The sequence below is a fragment of the Macaca thibetana genome, chromosome 3 (assembly GCF_024542745.1).
Source record: "Macaca thibetana thibetana isolate TM-01 chromosome 3, ASM2454274v1, whole genome shotgun sequence".
NCBI lineage: Eukaryota > Metazoa > Chordata > Mammalia > Primates > Cercopithecidae > Macaca > Macaca thibetana.
This window is the reverse complement of record NC_065580.1, coordinates 118147629-118170037: the sequence shown is the minus strand read 5'-3', so window position 1 is coordinate 118170037 and position 22409 is coordinate 118147629. Positions and strand designations below refer to the sequence as shown.

The 22409-nt window shown below is 37.5% G+C and overlaps 2 protein-coding genes across 4 annotated transcripts in view; both read left to right on the top strand.

The window, feature by feature from the left end:
• Positions 1-22409, top strand: part of HUS1 (HUS1 checkpoint clamp component) — a 154370-nt gene that overhangs the window by 65315 nt on the left and 66646 nt on the right. The gene's annotated exons all lie outside the window — the stretch shown is intronic.
• The window catches only part of SUN3 (Sad1 and UNC84 domain containing 3), a 47255-nt gene continuing 30249 nt past the window's right edge, over positions 5404-22409 (top strand). Inside the window, exons 1-4 of one of the 3 annotated variants that reach the window (XM_050785537.1) lie at positions 5404-5488; positions 5573-5700; positions 8744-8805; positions 17328-17431. In XM_050785537.1, coding sequence (XP_050641494.1) covers positions 5579-5700; positions 8744-8805; positions 17328-17431 — 288 coding nt within the window. In that variant the 5' untranslated portion in view covers positions 5404-5488; positions 5573-5578. Of the gene's footprint in view, positions 5489-5572; positions 5701-8397; positions 8545-8743; positions 8806-17327; positions 17432-22409 lie in introns of those variants that run through there. The other 2 variants (XM_050785536.1, XM_050785538.1) reach the window with 2 other exon arrangements.

Sequence of the window (22409 nt, the reverse complement as noted above, 5' to 3'; positions counted from 1 at the left end):
AACGACTGCAGCAACAGTTAGTAGCCTTGGTTTTCTCTTGTTGAAATTTTTTTTAAAAAATCAAGACTTTTTGTGACAGTGGGTATTTGACAACTTGAACTGAACATGAGTCTGTTTCTGTTACATGAGTATAGCCTTAGAAATCTAGCAGGAGACAGGTAATATCAGAATTGGTTAAAGAGAAGATAGTTTTTGTGCAGGAATTAACTCTAATTCTGTGGTTTATCCTGCTGTAATATAATTTCATAACAAATTCTAAGCATCTTCAGTGGTCCAGTCATGAGTAATCAAGACTTCATACTGCAATGTCAAATGTTTGTTCCACTGCATATACAGGCTTTTAGGTTATTGCCAAGCATGACAAATGCTTTTGTTTGTGCAAGTCACGGCATCCTCTAGCTACGCGATTGTATGGTCAAGAGAAGGTTATTTATTTATTTATTTACTTAGAGACAGCCTTGCTCCGTGGCCCAGGCTGGAGTGCAGTAGCGCGATCTCAGCTCACTGCAACCTCCACCTCCTGGGTTCAAGAAATTCTCCTGCCTCAGCCTCCGGGGTAGCTGGGATTACAGGCACGTGCTACCACACCTGGCTAATTTTTGTATTTTTAGTACAGACAGGGTTTCGCCATGTTGGTCAGGCTGGTCTCAAACTCCTGACCTCGTGATCCACCCGCCTCAGCCTCCCAAAGTGCTGGGATTACAGGCATGAGCCACGGCTCCTGGTCAAGAAGGTTATTTTTTTTAATTGATCATAATAACTGGAGCTGTCATTACCAAAGAGCATCTTTATTTCTCCATTGGATTAACAGAAGAGTACAGCATTCATCCTAGCTGATAACCTTCTTGACTAGAAGTTGAGTGATGATGAAGTGTTATCATTCTTTAGAAGAAACTTTTTATTTTATTTTTATTTTATTTTATTTTTTTTGACAGGATATTGCTCTGTCATCCAGGCTGAAATGCGTTAGTGTGATCATGGCTCAGTGAAGCTTTGAATTCATGAGCTCAAGAGATTCCCGCACCTTAGCTTCCGGAGTAGTTAGGACTCCAGGCCCACACCACCACATCTAGCTAATTTTAAAATTTTTTAGTAGAGACAATGGTTTTGCTATGTCACCCAGGCTGGTCTCCAACTCCTGGCCTCAAGGTATCCTCCTGCCTCAGCCTCTAGGCATGAGCCCCCCAATGCCTGGCCAATTTTTGACTTTTGCAGTGTGATTGAAATTACAAATATTTGCAAACCAGATCAGATAAGAATGTAGGTAATGATGCCATGCAAATTAAAACATGACACAATAATAATTTATTTATAATGAGAATATCTCAATGTCTTTATTTTCTATACTTTATGACATGATCATCTTTCTACCACATTATGGCCCTCAGTATTTAGAAAGATCCAACTTTCTCTGACATATATTTTCACTTTATGCCTAATTTTATTCACTTTACTTGTAGATATGCAGATAATCTCCTGCTTATGACCTTTTTGAGAAGAGGAAAAATGTATTTGAGTACAAATTCGGATTTTTCAAAGCCCTCTGGTCCTTCTTTCCTGCCTGGTCTCTGTTGGTTTACCCATGTTGTTGGCTGAAGCTGGTTTATTTAAACTTTCAGGACACATCTTCTGTTTGTGCTTTTCCATCTCTCCACTTTTGCCCTGCCTTGTTACTGTCTATTCCTATCTAAAGCAGCTGAAAACCCTTGTATAATTCCCCTCTCCAAACTTCACCTCTGTGGGTTCAGTCTTTCCCTCTAGAACACACAACACACTCTCACCAGGGTTTCACAAACTGGAGGGGCTTTTACATTTTGTGCTTTCTTTCTGATAATCTGAGTAATTTATAAGACAAGCTTTTCTTTTCTGATATATATTTATGTATTTCAATGTTATATAGCAGTTTGGGTTTTCAACCTCGTTGGAGAAACAAGATCATCTTCTTTCACACAGGAGAGAGACTGGATTTTTTTGACTCTGCAGTGCTCTGCATGTTAAAATAATGGCCTTTTTCTTTGTTTGAAATTTTTCCTGAGGAAAATGACACATTTTGGAGTTTTTCCAACTTTATTGAGATATAATTAACAAGCAAAACTTCTATGTTTCGGTTGTACATGTTAATTTTATACACATCTACATTGTGAAATAATTACCACAATCAAGCTAATTGACATATTCATCATCTCACTTAGTTACCTTTGTGTATGCGTGTGTGGGGTAAGAACACTTGAGATCTACTCTCTCAATACATTTCAAGTATGCAGTACAATATTGCTAACTGTAGTCAGCCTGCTGTACATTAGATCCCCAGAATGTATGCCTCTGGTAACTGAAACTCTGCACCTTTTGACCAACATCTGCCCATTCCCACTCCCTCTGCCTATCAGCCACTGGCAACTCCCGTTCTACTCTTCGCTTCTACAGGTTTGACATTTTAGGCTCCACATATAAATTAGATCATACAGTATTCACCTATCTGTGTCTGGTTTATTTTACTTAGCATAATGTCCTCCAGACTCATTCATGTGGACACAAATAACACAATTTCCTACTTTTTATGCTGAATAATATTCCATTCTCTTTCTCTCTCTCTCCCCCCGCCACCCCCCACCCACCTTGTGTGTGTGTGTGTGTGTGTGTGTGTGTGTGTGTGCGCGCGCGCGCACGCGTGTGCATAAATCACATTCATTCATCCATCAATGAACACTTGGGTTGTTTTTATATCTTGGCTTGTAAATAGTGATACAATGAACATGGAAGTGCAACTATCTCTTCAACACACTGATTTCATTTCCTTTGGATATATATACCCAGAAGTGGGATTGCTGAATCATATGGTAGTTCTATTTTTAATTTTTTAAGGCACTTCCATACTGTTTTGCATAATGAGTATACCAATTTCCATCCCACCAACAGTATACAAGGGTTACCTTTTCTCCGCATTCTTGCCTACACTTATCTTTACATATTTTTGTTTGTTTTAAGATTAACAAATTTTTAAAAATACGGTGTCTGGCTATGTCGCCCAGGCTGGTCTCAAACTCCTGGGCTCAAGCAGTCCTCCTGCCTCAGCCTCCCAAGTAGCTGGGATTACAGGCGTGTACCACTTTGTGCAACACTAGCCACTTATCTTTTTTATAATAGCCATCCTAACAGCTGTGAAGTGATATCTCATTGTTGTTTTGATTTACATTTCCCTGATGATTAATGATGTTGAGCATCTTTTCATATGTCTGTTGGCCATGTGTATGTCTTCTTTGGAAAAAAAAATGTCTATTCAAGACTTTTGCCAACTTTTAAATTCAGTTATTTGTTTTCTTGCTATTAAGTTCTTTTGTTGTGCAAAAGCTTCTTGGTTTTTGGTTTGATATGGTTCCAGTTATTTATTTTTGCTTGTGCTTTTGATGCATATGTAAAAAGTCATTGTCAAGACCAATGTCAAGGAGATTTTTTCTTGTTTTCTTCTAGGAATTTTAAGGTTATAGCTCTTATGTTTAAGTCTTTTATCTATTTCAAGGTAATATTTGGGTATGGTGTAAGATAAGTGTCCAATTTAATTATTTTGCATGTGAATATCTAGTTTTCCCTGCACCATTCATTGAAGGGACTACAGGGTCCTTTCCTTATTGTGCACACCTGGCAAACTTATCAATGATTAGTTGGCTGTATATGTACGGGTTTATTCTTGAAAAATACACATAGACTTTGACCCAGAAATTCCTCCTCTGGGTATATATCCTTAAAGATATATTCACACATATGGATAATAACTTAAATACAAGATTACTATTGCACATTATTTTAAATATCAAACTGCCCATCAATATGAGACAGGCTAAACAGCCTATGGCCCATTCACCCAATGAAACACTATTCAATCATAAATGAATGAGGAAGATTATCTCAAACCATCAGAAAAACTTCCAAGATAAATGTTTAAGTGAAAGAAGCAAGATGGAGAGCACAGTTTATAGTAAGCTACCATTAGGAATGTGGAGAGATAAATATACATATAAAATGCTACATATATAATACAATGTCACATACTGTGCATGCATATCACATCTTTGAAAGGAAATAGTATAAATGGTAGCATAGATGCTAGGAGGGAGGGGAACCAACAGCTAGAAGGTAAATGCAGGGTGGAAAGGCCATATTTGCTGTGTACCATTTTGTAACTTTCAAATTTTGGACCAATAGGTAAAAAAGTAGAAACTTGGGGGTTTCTTGGGATAGATCTAGACTCTCAGAAAATAGATAGTAAATTGAAAAATAACACTTACAAATGCACCCAGAAATCAGCATAAGTAAAAAGAGAAAAGGGCAAAAACAAATATGAAGGAGCAGTTGAACTATATGGAAAGTAAAGGGGAGACACAAGTGTCAATAGGTGGACCATTCTAAGAAAATTGGGGCAGTGGCAGAGATGCAATATTTGAAGACCTGATGGCTGAAAAATAGTCCAGAACTGAAAAAAACACACAAGTGTCCAAACTGAAAAGACTCTCTGAGTTATAAGTGAGGAAGAACAAAAACTACTATCAAACCTGGATACACTAAAATACAACTGGAAAATATGGATAAACAGAAAATCTTAAAAACTACCAGAGAAATTGCCAAAAACACAAGAGAAATGAAGATCAGACAGAATTCTCATCAGCAACAATCAATCCACGAGGCCGTGGAGTAGTATCTCCAAAGTGCTGAGAGTGAAATAACTGTCATCCTAGAATTTATGCCCCAAATAAACCAGCTCATCCTTCCACCTAACTATTCTGTTTCTAGGTGTATGTTTAGAAAAACCTTGTGATGTGTATATAACAACATGCAATGAGCATTATTCTTTGCCCAAAAAAAACTGAAAACAACATAAGTATACATCTATAGAAGGACGGGTAAATGAACTGTCATGTATATACAATGAAATACCATAGAGCAATTAAACTGAGTGGAGTTAATGTTTCAAGATGGATAATATTGTAAGAAAACCAAGAGTGGCATAACATTTAGTCTACATTTTAAGCATGAAAACAATATTATTTGTAGATACACATTTACATAGTAAAGTATCAAAAATAATGAGAATAGAGTATATCAATTTTCAGGCTGTAGTTATCTGTGGAAAATAAGAGAGAGGGCTGAGATTCAGGATACCTGGGGGTCTACCATTATATTTCTGATATTTTCTTTATTAGAAAGGCACTGAAGCAAACACAGCAAAACATCCAGATTTGCTATAGAAAAGTGGTAAGTACATGGGAGGAGGGGTCTTTGTATTATTCAGTGGGTTTGACATATGGTACAATTAGGCCCTTGAAGCAGAGAGGTGGATGCGTGTCCATGCCCTGGCTGGACGTGGTGGCCATCTGCATTATGAGGTGTCACGGAGGATGATGCAACAGAAGACTCAGAAGCTTTACAAAATTCCTTCTTCAAGAAGAAACACCCGTGGAGGAAGAAGACATTAAACAAAACAAATTTAAAAACTGTATGTATAGCTTCATGTTTTTAATAAAATAGGAATGAGGACAAATGTTGCTCTTCATCCTACCAGCTGTTTGTTCTTTGGTAGGGGATCATGAGTGGAAAAGCAAAGGCAAGAAGGGCTGCCATGTTTTTTAGAGGTTGCTCTGAAGATGCCAGCGGTAGCACCAGTGGCAGCACTTTGCTATCAGAGGATGAAAACCCTGATACGAATGGGTAGGTAAACACGGCAGAATGGTGTGCCTGAAATTGTAGGTTGTATGTGTTACATCTGTCACTTGTGTCCTGTTCACCTGTTACCTGTTACCTGACAGACAGTGTTTTCCTCCTTTATAGAGAAAATCATTTCCAAATAGTTTCCTTTGAAGGTTTCTCTTGATCACAGTACTTACGCTTGATCACAATACTTCTATGTCAACAGTATCTGGATTAATAACAGCAGACTGGGGACAAGGATTAAGAAAGGAAAGCCATCCTGTTTAAAAGAATGAGCCGCAGCAGCAGGAACTTAAAACCATCCAGATAATTCACTTTTTTTTTTTTTTTTGTCATTGGCCTCGCTTGTATAGTCTTGGTGGTATGCAGAGCTTAGCACCGGGCTCAGGACTCTGGGCACAGAGGGGCATTTATTACATTCTTGGGTGATAATTGACTAAAGACTCTGGTAGGGGATGCATATTTTGAGTGAATCACCCTGTTTCCTCTAGTGAGAACATATGTGGGGATTATTGTAGCAGGGAATCCAAAGACCCTAAACCTATTTAAAAACGCCCTGCCCATGTGCTGCCTGCTGGAAAAACAAAAACTTTATTAGAAAAGCACTGAAGCAAACACGGCAAAACATCCAGATTTGCCATAGAAAAGTGGTAGGTATATGGGGTGGGGGACTTTGTATTATTCAGTTGGTTTGACATATGATACAATTAGGCCCTTGAAGCAGAGAGGCAGATGCGTGTCCATGTCCTGGCTGGGCGTGGTGGCCATCTGCATTATGAATGGTGATGAAATAACCTTCCTATTGGTAACAATGAAGCACTTGCACAGAAACAAAACTGTCAATAAAAATAAAAGGAATACTACAAAGTTATTAGTACAAGTAGAGCAGCATTTCAAAATCACAGTAATAACAAAATATGCTTGCCCCAAATGGCAGAATCCCACTGGCTGGGCGAAGGCACCGAAGGAATTTTGCAATGCAGAGCCTGGCAGCAAGTTTTCTAGTAGAAAAAAAAAATAACACTGGAATTAATCTTTGGTAAATATGGTAATGTGATAATTTTCATTTAATGCAGCCCACCAGAAGAGCTCTTATAGACCACAATTGACCTATGAACAACTTTTTTATACAGTGGACCCCTTACCGCTCTCCACATCTCCAATAATAGTTAAAAGGAAGAGGTTTCAGAATATACTTCCCTGGAGGGAAGAGAGTTAAGAAAATTCTCTTCTTAGTTGCTTTCCACACTGTCTCACACTCTTGGATGGCTAATAGGCATGACTGCTTTATGTAGGGGAGATAAGCTACTTAAAGATTCTGTTCTGGGAGAATTAGGTGGCCCACTCTAGTGAATACAGTTAACAAATGATCCATCTTAATGTGATTTTTCGTATGTTTTAAGTAGAAATTTTTAGTTTGCCAACTTGTAATACTTTATCCAGAAGTTTACAACTTTCACCTTAGTTTAATGTGATCATTTTAGCTTCCCTCCCCATCCGCCCTTTAGGGCTTTTTAAAAGGTTGGATGTGAAAAGGTTATCATTACAACCACTTTGTAAAACTGAGCAAAATCTACTGCAACGGATTATGCATGTATCCTATGACCCAGCAATGCCTCTCTTGAGAATATACTTAAATGAAATACATACTTGTCTTCATCAAAAACCATGTACAAGAATGTTCATAGCTGCATTGCTTGTAGTAATATTTATAACTCCATTGTTTATCATAGCCCCGAACACCCATCAATGTTAGGATGGATAACCACATGGTATATTCACACAATGAAATACTATACAGTTATAAGAAGGAATGAACCACAGCTATACACAACAGCACAGTTGACTCTCACAGACATAAGGCTGGGAACAGGAGGCAGACAGATAGGGCCCATACCTGAATGGGTCCATTTATAGATGGTTCAAACCCAGCAAACCTACTTAATGGGGATAGAGCTCAGGAGAGCAGGTACCTTCAGAGGTGGGAGGTATAGGGTTGATGAGGGCACAAGATGGGCTTCCGATGGGCTTGGTGTATTTATCTGCTCGGGCTGCAACAATAAATACCACAGACTTGGTGGCTGAAACAACAGAAATTTATTTTCTCGCAGTTTTGGAGGCTAGGAAGTCCAAGATTCCAGCTGATTTGGTCTCTGGTGAGGGCTTTCTTCCTGGATTGCCTTCTCACTGTGTCCCCATGTGACCTTTCTTCTGACTGCACAAAGAGGGAAAAAGTTCTAGTCTCTCTTCCACCTCTTCTAAGGACAACAATCCTGCTAGTTTAGAGTCCCACTGATAACTTCTTTTACCCTTAATTAGCAATTAAAGACCCTATCTCTAAATACAGTAACAATGAGGGTAGGGCTTCAACAAATGAATGTGTGTGTGGTGTGTGTTTGTGTTGGGAGGAGGAGTGCAATTCAGTCCACGGAACTGAGTGTGCTCAATTTCCAGTCCTGGGTGAGGTTTCATGGATGTGTTCATTCTGTGAAGCATCACTGGGCTGTACAATTATACAGAAAAGAACACAAATCGTATTTGTATAGCATACTATACTTCAACACAGAGTAGGAAAAAAGGTCATGATGACTTCAAAGAATTTTATCAGATATTTGTTAATTGTCATAGTTTTTTATCTTAACACCGAATTTCCATAAAATTAGAACCTGATTTTTCTTTTTTTTTCTTTTTTCGTAGCTAATTCTACATTTGAGACCTCTAGAAAACCACCTTTGTTTTTTTCTTATAAGCATTTTAAGAATATAAATAGACGTATACTAGCATAAGCATTGCATATGTGAAAGCGAGAGGTATGACTAAATCTATGTGCTCACATATATGCTGGTAAGTGTGTATCATCACGAAAATGATCTCTTGATTTAAAAAATAGTGGATTGGAAATTAAAGTAATTCATAGACTCAACCTAGATTAAGCAAGAATGAGAATAATTAAGTTTGTTGACTTGGGAGTAGTGGCTAAAGTCCAAGTTAAATGCATGATGTTGTTAAATTCTTTTTCTAATCATTGTTTTTATTCTTTTAGGGTAACTCGATCATGGAAGATTATTCTAAGTACAATGTTTACATTGACTTTTCTTCTTGTAGGTAAGTCTTCCTAAGTAATGATCCTTAAAAACCATTTCTCTATATGTCTGCCTGGTGAGAGAGATCTCAACAGAATGACTCATATTTGTAAATAAATGCCACGGAAAGTGCTGGAGGTGACCTGCACATTATCAAAGCTTTTTTGTTTGTTTTTTATTTCTGATTGTAAAGGTAATATTGGCTTTTAAATAGAAAATTTAGAAAGGACCTTCTTTTCTTTTAGAATTGTGGTTTGCTTTTTGCAAATTTTGTAGTCATATATGTTGCTTTAAAGTTAAGGATTTCTAATATATTTATTGCAAACATATTATACATTTTACCTTTTCTAAATTTAAGTGACTGCACTTGGGAGGTTTTGACAACCAGAGACTGTTGCTCATCACACAGTTCCCCAAAAAATTATTGCAGAATGTGCAGTGTGTAGTTTCATATTGAGAAATATCACAATCCACAACCCCCAGCACACTGGAAATTTGTTCTTTAATATATTGACAACTTAAGGCATGGATCTCGCATTAAAATCAAAGTTTCAACCCAGTTATTGTTATAAAAAAGATCATAAAGCGTGTGATCTTTCTTATCTGACTTCTTTCACTTAGCATAATGTTTTTAAGGTTCATCCATATCCTAGCATGTTCTTCATTCCTTTTTGTAGCTAAATAATATTTCATTGTATGTATATACCACATTTTGTTTATCCATTTACCTATTCCTGGACATTTAGAGTGCTTTTATCTTTTGGCTATTGTGAATAGTGATGCTGTGCATAAGTGTGTACGTGTGCTTATTTGAACATCTGTTCTCAATTCTTTCAAGTATATACCTAGGAATGAGATTTCTGGGGAGGAACCACCACACTGTTTTCCTCAATGGCTGCACTATTTTACATTCCCACAAGCAGTGTAGGAGGAGTGCTATATTTTGGATATCTGTCCTCCCAAATCCCATGTTGAAATCTGACACCCAATGTTGCAGGGGGGGCCTAATGGAAGGCATTTGGGTCATGGGGACAGATTCCTCATGCATCACTTGGTTACATCCTTGCAGTAATGAGTTGTCACTCTATTAGTTCTTGTGGGAGCTAATTGTTAAAAAGAACCTGACTTCTCCCAACTCTCTCTTGCTCCCTCTCTCACCATGTGGTCTTTGCACATGCTGGCTCCTTTTTGCTTTCCACTATGAGTGAAAGCAGCCAGAGACCCTCACTAGCTGTAGTTGCTGGTGCCATGCTTCTTGTACAGCCTATAGAACTGTGAGCCAAATAAACCTCTTTTCTTTATAAATTGCCCAACCTCAGATATTCCTTTACAGCAACACAAATGGATTAAAACAAGAAGTCTGATTTCTCTGCATTTCCACTAACTTTTTTTTTTCCTTTTTTTTTTTTTTTCATTACAGCCATCCTGGTGGATGAAAAGTCATGTTTCATCATGGTTTTATTTCTCTAATGACTAATGATGTCAAGCATCTTTTTATGTGCTTATTGACCGTTTGTATGTGTTCCTTGGAGAAATGTCCATTAAAGTCTTTTGCTCATTTTTGATTAAGTTGTTTGTCCTTTTGTTGTTGAGTTGGAAGAGTTTTTTATGTATTCTAGATACCAAACCCTTCTCAGATATATCACTTGAAAATATTTCTTTCATTCTGGGTTGTCTTTGCACTTTCTTTATACTGTCCTTTGATACACAAAGGTTTGTAATTTTAAGGGTGTCATATCGAAGAACCCATTGCTAAATCTTTTTTAAAGAGTTTTGTGGTTTTAGCTCTTCTAATATTTGGGTAATTGACGCATTTTGAGTTCATTTTTGTATATGATGCAAGGGATCCAACTTCATTTTTTGGCATGTGGAAAGCCTGTTGTGCCAGGACTATTTGCTAAAAATATTACTCTTTCCCTATAGGCATCTTTGAATGCCTTATCCTCCTTTCCAAAAACTGAATTGGCTATAGTTGAGTGAGTTTATTTCTGGATATTCTAGCCCATTAGTCTATATGTCTATCATTATCCAGTATCATGCTGTTGGGATTTTGATAAAGATTACTTGGAATCTGTGGACAGCTTTAGGTAGTTTTGCCATCTTAGCAGTAGTAAATCTTCCAATTCATGAACACAAGTTGTCCTTCCATTTATTTAGGTCTTCTTTATTTCTTTCAGCCATGTTTTATAAGTATCAGTTTTGATTCTAAAGTAAATCTCTTGTAAGCAGCATATAGTTGAATCATGTTTTTAAATTTGTTCTGCCAGCCTCTGCCTTTTGATTGGAAAGTTTAATCAATTTTCATTTACATTAATTACTAATAAGGAATGACTTACTTCTGCCATTTTTCTATTTTTTAGAAAATCTATACCTTCTATCTTTTTGTTCATTTCCTTCTTTACTGCCTTCTTTTGTGTTTAATTGCTTTGTTGTAGTGTACTGTGTTGATTCTGTTCTCTTTCATTTTGTATATTTTTTTAGATATTTTCTTAGTGGTTACCATGGGGATTTCAACTAAGGCCCTACATTTATAACAATATAGTTTAAATTTATACCAAGTTAACTTTAATAGAATACAAATACTCTGCTCCTATTCAGCTCTGCTCCTCTTTTTTTTTCTTCCTCCTTATGATCTATATTCACTGGGATTTACTCCTCTTTGTGTTGTCAGAAATTACATCTTTACACATTGGGTACCCATAAACATAGATGTATATTTATGCTTTATAAATTTGTCTTTTAAATTATGTAGGAAATTAAAAAAGGAGTTACAAACCCAAAACAATAATACTGGTTTCATATTTACCTCTCTATTACCTTTACTGGAGATTTTGATTGCTTCGTGTGGCATTGAGTTACTCTCTATGTCCTTTCACTACAGCCTGAAGGAATCCCTTTAGCATTTCCTGAAGGGTTGGTCTAGTGGTAGAGACACCATGAGCTTTTATTTATCTTAGAATATGTTAGTTTTCTCTTCAGTTGGGAGAACAGTTTTCTCATATATAGAATTTTTTTTCTTTTGGCACTTTAAATATGTCATCGCACTCTCTTCTGGCCTCCATGGTTTCTGAAGAAAAAATCAGGTGATAATCCAGTGAAGACTTCCTTCTATATGACAAGGCATTGCTCTCTTTCTGCTTTCTAGATTCTCTCTGTGTTTTTGTCTTTCAACAGTTTGATTATAATAGGTTTCAGCATGAGTCTTTTTAAGTTTGTCTTATTTGAAATTTGTTGAGCTTCTTGGATGTGTAGATTCATGGCTTTTTATCAAATTTGGAACTTTTTCAGCTATTATTTCTTTAAATATTATTTTTCTTATTTAGAATTTAAAATTTTTTAAATTTTTGTGGGTACATAGTATATATACTTATGGGGTGCATGAGATGTTTTGATACAGGCATGCAATGTGAAATAATCATATCATGAAAAATGGGGTATCCATCCCCTCAAGTATTTATCCTTTGTGTTGCAAACAATCCAATTATAATCTTTTAGTTATTTTAAAATGTACAATTAAGTAATTTTTTACTGTAGTCACCTATTGTGCTGTCAAATAGTAGGTCTTATTTATTCTTTCTATTTTTCGTACCTATTAACCATCCTCACCTCCTCCGTCTTCAACACTACCCTCCCCAGCTTCTGGTAATCATCATTTTACTCTCTATGTTCATGAGTTTAATTGTTTTAAATTTTAGCTCCCACAAATAAGTGAGAACATGTGATATTTGTCTTTCTGTGCATGACTTATTTCACTGAACATAATGATCTCCAATTCCATCCATGTTGTTGCAAATAACATTATCTCATTCTTTTTATGGCTGAGTAGTACACCACTGTGAATATGTACATTTTCTTTATCCATTTATCTGCTGATGGACTCTTAGGTTGCTTCCAAATCTTAGCTATTGTGAACAATGCTGCAACAAAAGGGAGTGCAGATATCTCTTTGGTATACTGATTTCCTTTATTTTGGGTATATTCCCAAAGTGGGACTGCTGGATCATGTGTTAGCTCTGTTTATCATTTTTTGAAGATTCTCCAGACTATTCTGTACAGTGGTTGTACTAATTTACATTCCCACCAACAGTGTATGAGGGCTCTCTTCTCTCCACATCCTCTCCAGCATTTGTTATTGCCTGTCTTTTGGATATAAGCCATTTTAACTGAGGTGAGATAACATCCCATTGTAGTTTTGATTTTCATTTTTCTGACAATCAATGAAACAGGCACCTTTTCATATGCCTGTTTGCCATTTGTATATCTTCTTTTGAGAAATGTTTATTTGAATCTTTGGCCCATTTTTTAAATCAGATTATTTAGTTTTTTTTTCCCTATAGGGTTGTTTGAGCTCCTTATATATTATTCTTCTTAATCCCTTGTCAGATGGGTAGTTTGTAAATATTTTCTCCCATTCTGTGGGTTGTCTCTTCACTTTGTTGATTGTACCCTTTGCTGTCAGAAGCTTTTTAGCTGTGATCTCATTTGTCCATTTTCGTTTTTGTTGCCTGTGCTTGTGGAGTACTGCTCAAGAAATTTTTGCCCAGACCAATAACCTGGAGATTTTCCCCCAGTGTTTTCTTATAGTTGTTTCATAGTCTAAAGTCTTAGATTTAAGCCTTTAATCCATTTTGATTTGATTTTTATATATGGCAGGAGACAGGGGTCTAGTTTCATTCTTCTGCATATGAATATCTAGTTTTCTCAGCACCATTTATTGAAGAGACCATGTTTTCCCCAGCGTGTGGTCTTGGCACATTTGTTGAAAATGAGTTTTCTGTAGGCGTTCTCTATTCTGTTTCATCAGCCTGTCTCTCTCTTTTTAGGCCAGTACCATGCTGTTTTGGTTACTAAGCTCTGTAGTATAATTTGAAGTCAGGTAATGTGATTCCTCCAATTTTCTTCTTTTTGCTTAGAATAGCTTTGACTATTTGGGATCTTTTGTGGTTCCGTATAAATTTTAGGGTTGTTTTTTCTATTTCTGTGAAGAATGTCATTGGTATTTTGATAGAGATTGCATTGAATATGTAGATTGCTGTGGGTAGTATGGACATTTAGCAATATTTATCTTCTAATTCATGAACATGAGTTATCTACTTTTTGTGTCCTTTTCAATTTCTTTCATCAATGTTTTATAGTTTTCATTGTAGAGCTCTTTCACTTCTTTGGTTAATTCCTAGATATTTGATTTTATTTGTGGCTATCGTAAATGAGATTACTTTATTAATTTTTCAGATTGTTCACTGTTGACATATAGAAATGCTACTGATTTTTGTACATTGACTTTGTATCCTGCAACACTGCTGAATTCGTTTATCAGTTCTAATAGTTTTTTTGTGGAGTCTTTAGGTTTTTTCCTAATATAAGATCATATCATCAGCAAGCAAGGATAATTTAACTTCTTTTATTGCAGTCTGGATGCCCTTTATTTCTTTCTTTTGTCTGGTTGCTCTAGCTATGACTTCCAGTACTATGTTGAATAGCAGGGTGAAAGCGAGAAACCTTGTCGTGTTCCAGGTCTTTGAGGAAAGGCTTTCAGTTTGTTCCCATTCAGTGTGACACCAGCTATGAATCTGTCTGTCATTCATAGCTTTTATTACATTGAGGTATGTTCCTTCTATACCCAGTTTTTTTATGGTTTTTGTCATGGAGAGATGTTGAATTTTATCCAAATGCTTTTTCAGCATCAGTTGAAAACCATTATATGGTTTTTATCCTTCATTCTATTGATATGGTGCATCACACTGATTGATTTGCACATATTGAACCATTCTGCATCCCAGGGATAAATCCCACTTGGTCATGATGGATGATCTTTCTAATGTGCTATGGAATTCAGTTTGCTGGTATTTTGTTAAGGGCTTTTGCATCAATATTCATCAGAGATATTGGCCTGTAGTTTTCTTTTCTTTTCTTTTCTTTTTTTTTTTTTTAATGTGTCTTTGTCTGGTTTTCATATAAGGGTAATACTGGCATTGTAGAATGAGTTTAGAAGTATTCCCTCCTCCTCCTCTTTTTCAGAATAGTTTGCATAAGATTGGTATTAGCTCTTCTTTAAGTGTGTGATAGAATTCAGCAGTGAAGCCATGGGGTCCTCGGCTTTTCTTTACTGGGAGATTTTTTATTATGGCTTCAATCTCATTACTTTTTATTGGTCTGTTCAGGTTTTGAATTTCTTTCTGGTTCAATCTTGGTAGATTGTATGTGTCTAGTAATTTGTCCGTTTCTTCCAGATTTTCCAATTTATTGGCATACAGTTGTTCATAGTAGCTAGTAATGATCCTCTAAATTCGTGCAGTACCAGTTTTAATGTCTCCTTTATTATTTCTAATTTCATTTGTATCTTCTCTTTTTTTTTTTTCTTAATCTGGTTAAAGGTTTGCCAATTTCGTTTAATTTTTCTAAAAACCTTTGTCCCGTTGATCTTTTGTATTGTTTACTTCATTTCAATTTTATTTATTTCTGATCTTATCTTTATTATTTCTTTTCTTCTATTCATTTTGGGTTTGGTTTGCTCTTGCTTTTCTAGTTCTTTAAGGTACATCATTAGGTCATTTATAGTATGTTTTTCCTCTTTTTCAATATAGGCACTTAGAGCTATAATATTCCCTCCTAGTACGTCTTTTGCTGTATCCCATAGGTTTTGTTTATTTCTTCAAATATTCTTTCTGCCTCTTTCTCTCTCTCTCTCTCTCTCTCCTGTTTCAACACATGCACAATGCATATGTTGATCCACTTCATGGTGTCTGATAGGTCTCTTGGGCTCTGTTCACTTTTCACTTTTTTCTTTCTGTTCACAGACTCAATAATTTCAATAGCTCTATCTTTAAGTTAACTGATTCTTTCATCTGCCTGCTTCAATCGACTGTTGAGCCCTTCTAGTAAGTTCTTCATTTTAGTTATTCCTCTTTCAGCTTCAGAATTTATATTTGGTTTCTTTCATAATTTATTTTGATCAATATTCTCATTTTATTCATACATAATCTTCCTGGTTTCCTTTAGTTCTTTGTCCATGGTTTCCTTTAGTTTTCGAACATATGTAGAATAGCTGATTTAAAGTTTTTGTCTCGTAATTCCAATGTCAGATTCCTCAAGGATGGTTTCTGCCATTTTCTTCTTTTGAATGGGCCATACTTTCCTGTTTTATTGTATGCCATGTGATTTTGTAAATTAAGCATTTTAATATTATAATTAACAACTCTAGAAATCAGATTTTCCTATTCCCCAGGGTTTGCCTGCTGTTGCATGTTGAGGGCTGCAATCACTTGTTTGTTTAGTAATATTTTCAAACAATTTTTTTTTTTTTTTTGAGACGGAGTGTTGCTCTGTCACCAGGCTGGAGTGCAGTGGCATGATTTCGGCTCACTGCAACCTCCACCTCCCGGGTTCAAGCAATTCTCCTGTCTCAGTCTCCCAAGTAGCTGGGACTACAGGCAAGTGCCACCAAGCCCAGCTAATTTTTGTACTTTTAGTAGAGACAGGGTTTCACCATGTTGGCCAGAATGGTCTCGAGCTCTTGACTTCATGATCCGCCTGCCTTGGCCTCCCAAAGCTATTTTTGAGACTGTATTTCTTGTCATATATGTTTACTATTCCACTATCTCAGTGGTTAGCCACTGATTTAACACATATTTCCTTGAATTCCTGAATCCAGAGAGAGAGAGAGAAACAGAGACAGGGAGATTACTCTGTCAGTCTTTGCAGCTTGGCTCTAAGCTGGGACACTCCTTCAAGACTAAGCCAGGCCACCTACAACTCTGCCTTAGCCTTCACTTCCTGCTTGTACACAATCGACAGATCCACCAGAGGTGCAACCCAGTATTTTCTTGAGGTCATTTATGAACATGTATCCAGTTCTAGAAATGCACATTACATTCTCTCTTTCCTAGTATATGATGCAGCAGTCCTTCTGAGCCCTTTTTCCAGCAGGAGACTGCCTCTTTATTCATGGGCCTTTGGGTCTGTCTGCCACTTCCATTATCTACTGTCTTTTGTCCCAGTTGGGCTTGGGCAGTGTGTCTTTGAAGGCTTTCTATAGATATTTCCACTTCCTAGAAAGCTATGGGAGTGGAATAAACACAGGTCAGTTTTTGTGCCAGCCCCTCAGGGAACCACTAGATGGGTCAAAAAAACATTGCCAAGGTATAAGAACAAGGTCTATATTAAAGGGATGTGAAATGCTGTCCCTATAGCTGCCACCACCAGGTTGGGAAATGGAAGATGGTAGTCAGGTAAACAAAAATGCCACATGATCTGTTTCTAGAAACTAGCTCCCCATCCTTAGTTATCTGGCTGCTGTAGGCTTTGGATTAGATTCCAGAGTTCTAAAAAATTTGATTCTGTCAATCTTTACCAGCTATATTGTTTATATGGAGGCTTGATTTTTTGTGTGTACTATTCCACCATTTTCCATGATGTCACCCAAGGATCTGATACTCTTAAGAGTATATATATTTTTCATGTTTAGGGACATTCTTATGAATACATGTAAAATATTTTATGTTTCCAGAGAAACTCTTTAATCAGAGTTTGTCTTTTCTTTAACAGGACTCCTAAGTCATCAGTGGCTTAAAGAAACAGAGGTTCCTCAGAAATCCAGACAATTATATGCCATAATTGCAGAATATGGCTCAAGGCTTTATAAATATCAGGTGATGTTTTGTTAAGTCATTTTGTATATCACTCATTTGAAGTTTAATATGCTACAAGGCTAGTTCAACTTTCAATATGTTATCTTTGTTTTATATGAGAATATCTAATAAAGTTAATATAGGAAATGGAATTCTATTAAGTAGTTTCTATGGTTTGATTGTGACCGCCAAAGCTCATGTCGAAATTTAATTGCCATTGTAACAGTGTTCAGAGGTAGGACCTTTAAAAAGTGATTGGATCATAAGAGCTCTGAATTAATGCCATTATCATTGGAATGCAAGACCCAACTGAAGAGTGGGCTCCTAATAAAAGGATGAGTTTGGCCCCATTTCTCTCTCTGTCTCACATGTTCCTGTGTCCTTTCATCCTTCTGCCATGGTAGAATCTTCACCACATGCCAGTGCCAAGGTCTCAGATTTCCAAGCCTCCAGAACTGCAAGCCAAACAAACTCCTGTCGTTTATAAATTACCCAGGCTGTGGTATTCTGTTATAGCAGCAGAAAACAGACAAAGACAATAGCTTCATAGCTATGACATCCTAAAAATTCTCCACAGTTCCCCAAGAGAATCTCAAGCACAAATAAAATGGCAAATAAATCTTTATCATCAACTTCTGCCTGACACTGCCTGACACCAGACAGGAGTATGGCACTTCCCTTTATCCTGAAGCTAGTTAGATCTAAGTGGGCTTAGACTGAGGCCAGTCATTAAATGTCCTCTTTCTGATCCACCCCACCCCCAGCATTCCAGAATAAGACTTGCCCACCTACGCTCAGAAACTCAGAAGACTGGAGGGAGGAGGGTGGCAGTGTAACCACCCAAAGGGTTCACCTTGCCCGTTGCCTTGACAGAGCCAATTTATCGAGACAGGAGAATTGCAATAGAGAAAGATTAATTCATGCAGAGCCGGTTGTACAGGAGACCAGAGTTTTATTATTACTCAATTAGTCTCACCAAGCATTTGAGGATCAAAGTTTTTAAAGATAATTTGGCAGGTAGGGGTTTGGGAATTGGGGAGTGCTGATTGGTCAGGTTGGAGATGGAATCATAGAGGGTCAAAGTGAGGTTTTCTTGCTGTCTTCTGTTCCTGGGTGGGCTGGCAGAACTGGTTGAGTCAGATTATCGGTCTGGGTGATGTCAGCTGATCCATCCAGTGCAGGGTCTGCAAAATATCTAAAGCACTGATCTCAGGTTTTACAATAGTGATGTTATCCCCAGGAACAATTTGGGGAGGTTCAGACTCCTGGAGCCAGGGGCTGCATGACCCCTAAACTGTAATTTCTAATCTTGTAGAGAATTTATTGGTCCTAAAAAGGCAGATTGGTCCCCAAGAAAGAAGTGGGTCTTTTCAGGAAAGGACTATTATCAATTTTGTTTCAGAGTCAAACCATGAACTGAATTCCTTCCCAAAGTTAGTTTGGCCTACTCCCAGGAATGAACAAGGACAGCTTAAAGGTTAGAAGCACAATGGAGTAAGATAGGTCTTATCTCTTTCACTGTCATAATTCCCTCAGTTATCATTTTTGCAAAGATGGTTTCAGCAGACGCTATGACCAGGTCACTGCTGTTCTGTGGGAAGATGGACAGACATATTGACCTGTCTCCACCAGTATGCTGACCTTTTAACCCATAGTGACTGCAGTGACCCCAGTCAGTGACCTCAGGCCTGACTGATCAGATTCATACTTCATACCCTTTTCACTGAGGGCCTCTGAAATCTTCTACTTCCCAGTTCCTCCAGCAACTGCCTCATTTCAATGTGTCTTGCCATGTGAAGTCCCTAAAGGGAGGAGACTGCACATGTATGATGCCCATAGCATTCCAGTCCAGTGAGGAGGCCTCCCTAGATGTTCATAGGTTGATGCCCGGGATAGCTCCCATCTCAAACGTGCTACTCAGTCTGCATATGTTGACAATCTGTGAGACCCCAGTCTTAGACAAAAGCACAGCCACCTGGGAACCCCACAGAGAGAGTCAGCTCAGATAGCTCCTACTCCACGAGGTCCTCACATCAAAGACTAAGACCAAGCCCATGGGAACTGAAGCTGGATAGTTAGGTCATCACCAGAAAAGCAGAGATCAGCATGCAGAGTGGTCAATGGTGGCTCCAATTATTGCCAATTTGTGCCTAAGCTTCATTGTGATGGTTAATTTTGTGTGTCAGTTTGATTAGGCCATGGTGCTCAGATGTTTGGTCAAACACCAGTCTAGATATTTCAGTGAAGGTATTTTTTAGATGTGATTAACATCTAAATCTATAGACTAAGTACAGAAGACTACCCTCTACAATGTGGGTTCATCTCATGGTCATTTTAAAGTCTTAAGAATAAAGAATGAGATCCCCCAAGAAAGAAGAGATGTTGTCTCCAAATAGCCTTCAGACTTGAGCTGCAACATCAACTCTTCCCTGGTTCTCCAGCCTGCCAGCCTGCCCTGAAAACTTCACACTTAGCCCCTTGAGCCAATTCCTCAAAATAAATCTCTCTATATATACATTGGCTTGGTTCCGTTTCTCTGGAGAACGCTGACTAATACACTCATAAGTTTATCTGGCAGGTTCTGTTAGTGCCTGAATATTGGGTGCCCCTTTGCCCATAGTCTTCTGCTGCAGATCTTTGCAGGGATGGTTTCTTTCTGAAATTCCAGCTAGCTCAAATGTCTCCTCATCAGACAGGCTTCTGTGACCACCCAAACCACCTGTGACAAAATCCAGGTGTAGATGCATCCCAGTTTGACCCCTGCTTTATCTTAGACACTCGTCAATTTCTTTACCAGCTCTCTTTTTGCATTCTCCCCTTTTAACTAAAATGTAATGATCAAGGAGCTTGTCTAGAGCCTAGAAGAGTCCCCAGGTAAATGGAGGCTTAATAAATATATATATAAACAAATAAATAAATAAATAAATAAATAATCTGAGACTAATCACATTTTAAAAAGGCATCCTTCCCTTCTACCTTCCGATTTTAGACTAACCAGCATACTCAACAGCAAATTCAACCCTTTAAAAATGTCTAGCCAGCCCAACACGGTGGCTCATTCCTGTAATCCCAGCACTTTGGGTGCATGAGGTAGGCAGATCACTTGGCTCCAGGAGTTCAAGACCAGCCTGAACAACAAAAAAAATCAGCCAGACATGGTGGCGTATACCTGTAGTCCTAGCTACTCTAGAGGCTGAGGTGGCAGGATCACTTGAGCCTGGGAGGTTGAGGCTGCAGTCAGCTGTGCTTGTGCCACTGCACTCCAGTCTGGGTGATAAAGAAAGACTCTGTCTCAAAATATAAAATAAAATGTCTATGGCCGTGTTTCTAAGGACGGTATTTTTCGTGAGGTTGAAGTTGAACTATGATCATTTAATTGTTGACCAGTGTTAACCTGGTTTTCACATAGACAAGCACACTGTCAGAAACCACTGGAGACTGATTGTAACTTATTTCTATGTGAGTTCTTTATAAATCCCAAGCTACATGAAGTAGACGCTGTTTATCAATCTCCTGAGCTCAAGCGATTACAGGCATGAAACACTGCACTCGGCCGGTAATAGATTTTAAATATGCTCCCTTGCCTTTAGATACTATTTTATAATGACATTTAATGGATGATAAAATATTCCAATGAATATTTTCAATGAATACTTATTTCTAAACAATTGGATTGTCTCTAATTTTTTAAATATTGTAAACATAAACATCCTATGGCTTAATCAATTTGCCTCTCATTGATTACCTACTTAGGATAAACCCTTAAAAGAAAAATAAGTAAAGAATATTTATAATTTTTAGGTGACTTTGTTTTCATATGGAATCCTAACGATTTGATATTACTTTTCAAAAAGCTGGATATATCGCCCCATATTCCACCATGGAGAACAGGATAATGGTAATAATTATGCCTCAGAAGGGATCCTAAGAACACTAAATATATATTACACTTTATCCTCGAAATGACCTTTCAGTAAGAGTATTACTAAATCCATTTATAGATTAGGAAGCTGGATCAGCACAGTGAAGGAAGGCAGCCTGTGGTCACACCACTGCATATTCCAGAGCTGAAATAGTCCTCCCTGAGGATCCAGATTTTGTTGAGACTGGGCCTGCCATTCAGACTAAGACTTTGCTCACTGCTACACTGAGAACAAAATTTTATTGTCACATGCCACTTTCAAATCACCAGCACAGTCTTAATCCATTTGTGCTATTATAACAAAATGCCATAGACCGGGTGGCTTATAAACAACAGAAATGTGTTTCTCACAGTTCTAGAGGCTGTGAAGTCCAAGATCAAGGCATGAGTATTCTATGTTTAATGAGAGCTTTCTTGTGTCTTCAAGTGGCAGAAGGTCAAAGGGCAAAAAGGGCCTAAACTACTTCCTTTGAGCTTTTTATTAAAAGCACTAATGCTATTCACATGGTTGATACCTTCATGACTTAATCACTCCCCAAAATACCCTTCCTCTTAACACCAACACAATGGGGATTAAGTTTCAACATGAATTTTGGAAGAAACATAGATAGATATTCAAGCCATAGCAATCACAGTCGTTAGTTCAAGACAAATGACTTCAAATTTCTTACTCCAATATTTAATTGGTTTCTATCTTAAAACCTGTATTAAGCAGCAAGCTTAGTTATTTACGCAGGACATAGTCTGTCATCTCTATAGTTTGTAGGATTCACCTTGAAGTTATATGGTTTAAAATTAGGTATCTTATGGGACTTCACTGAGAAAAAATTTTAATGACCATGTAAGAAATTTGTTAACACATCATTGAATTTATCCTGGTTCAAATTACTTCAGCCATGTTCCAAGGCATAAAGCTTTGGGTCTCAGTCAACATTATCTGGAAACAAACAAACAAACAAACAAAAAACAAATAAGACTGGGCTTTGCCCATGGCTATTTCTTTGCCAGCCTCTACCTGATGCTTTCATATCTCAGGAGGCTGTAAATTGACAGCCCATGCAGACAGACCCTACCTTA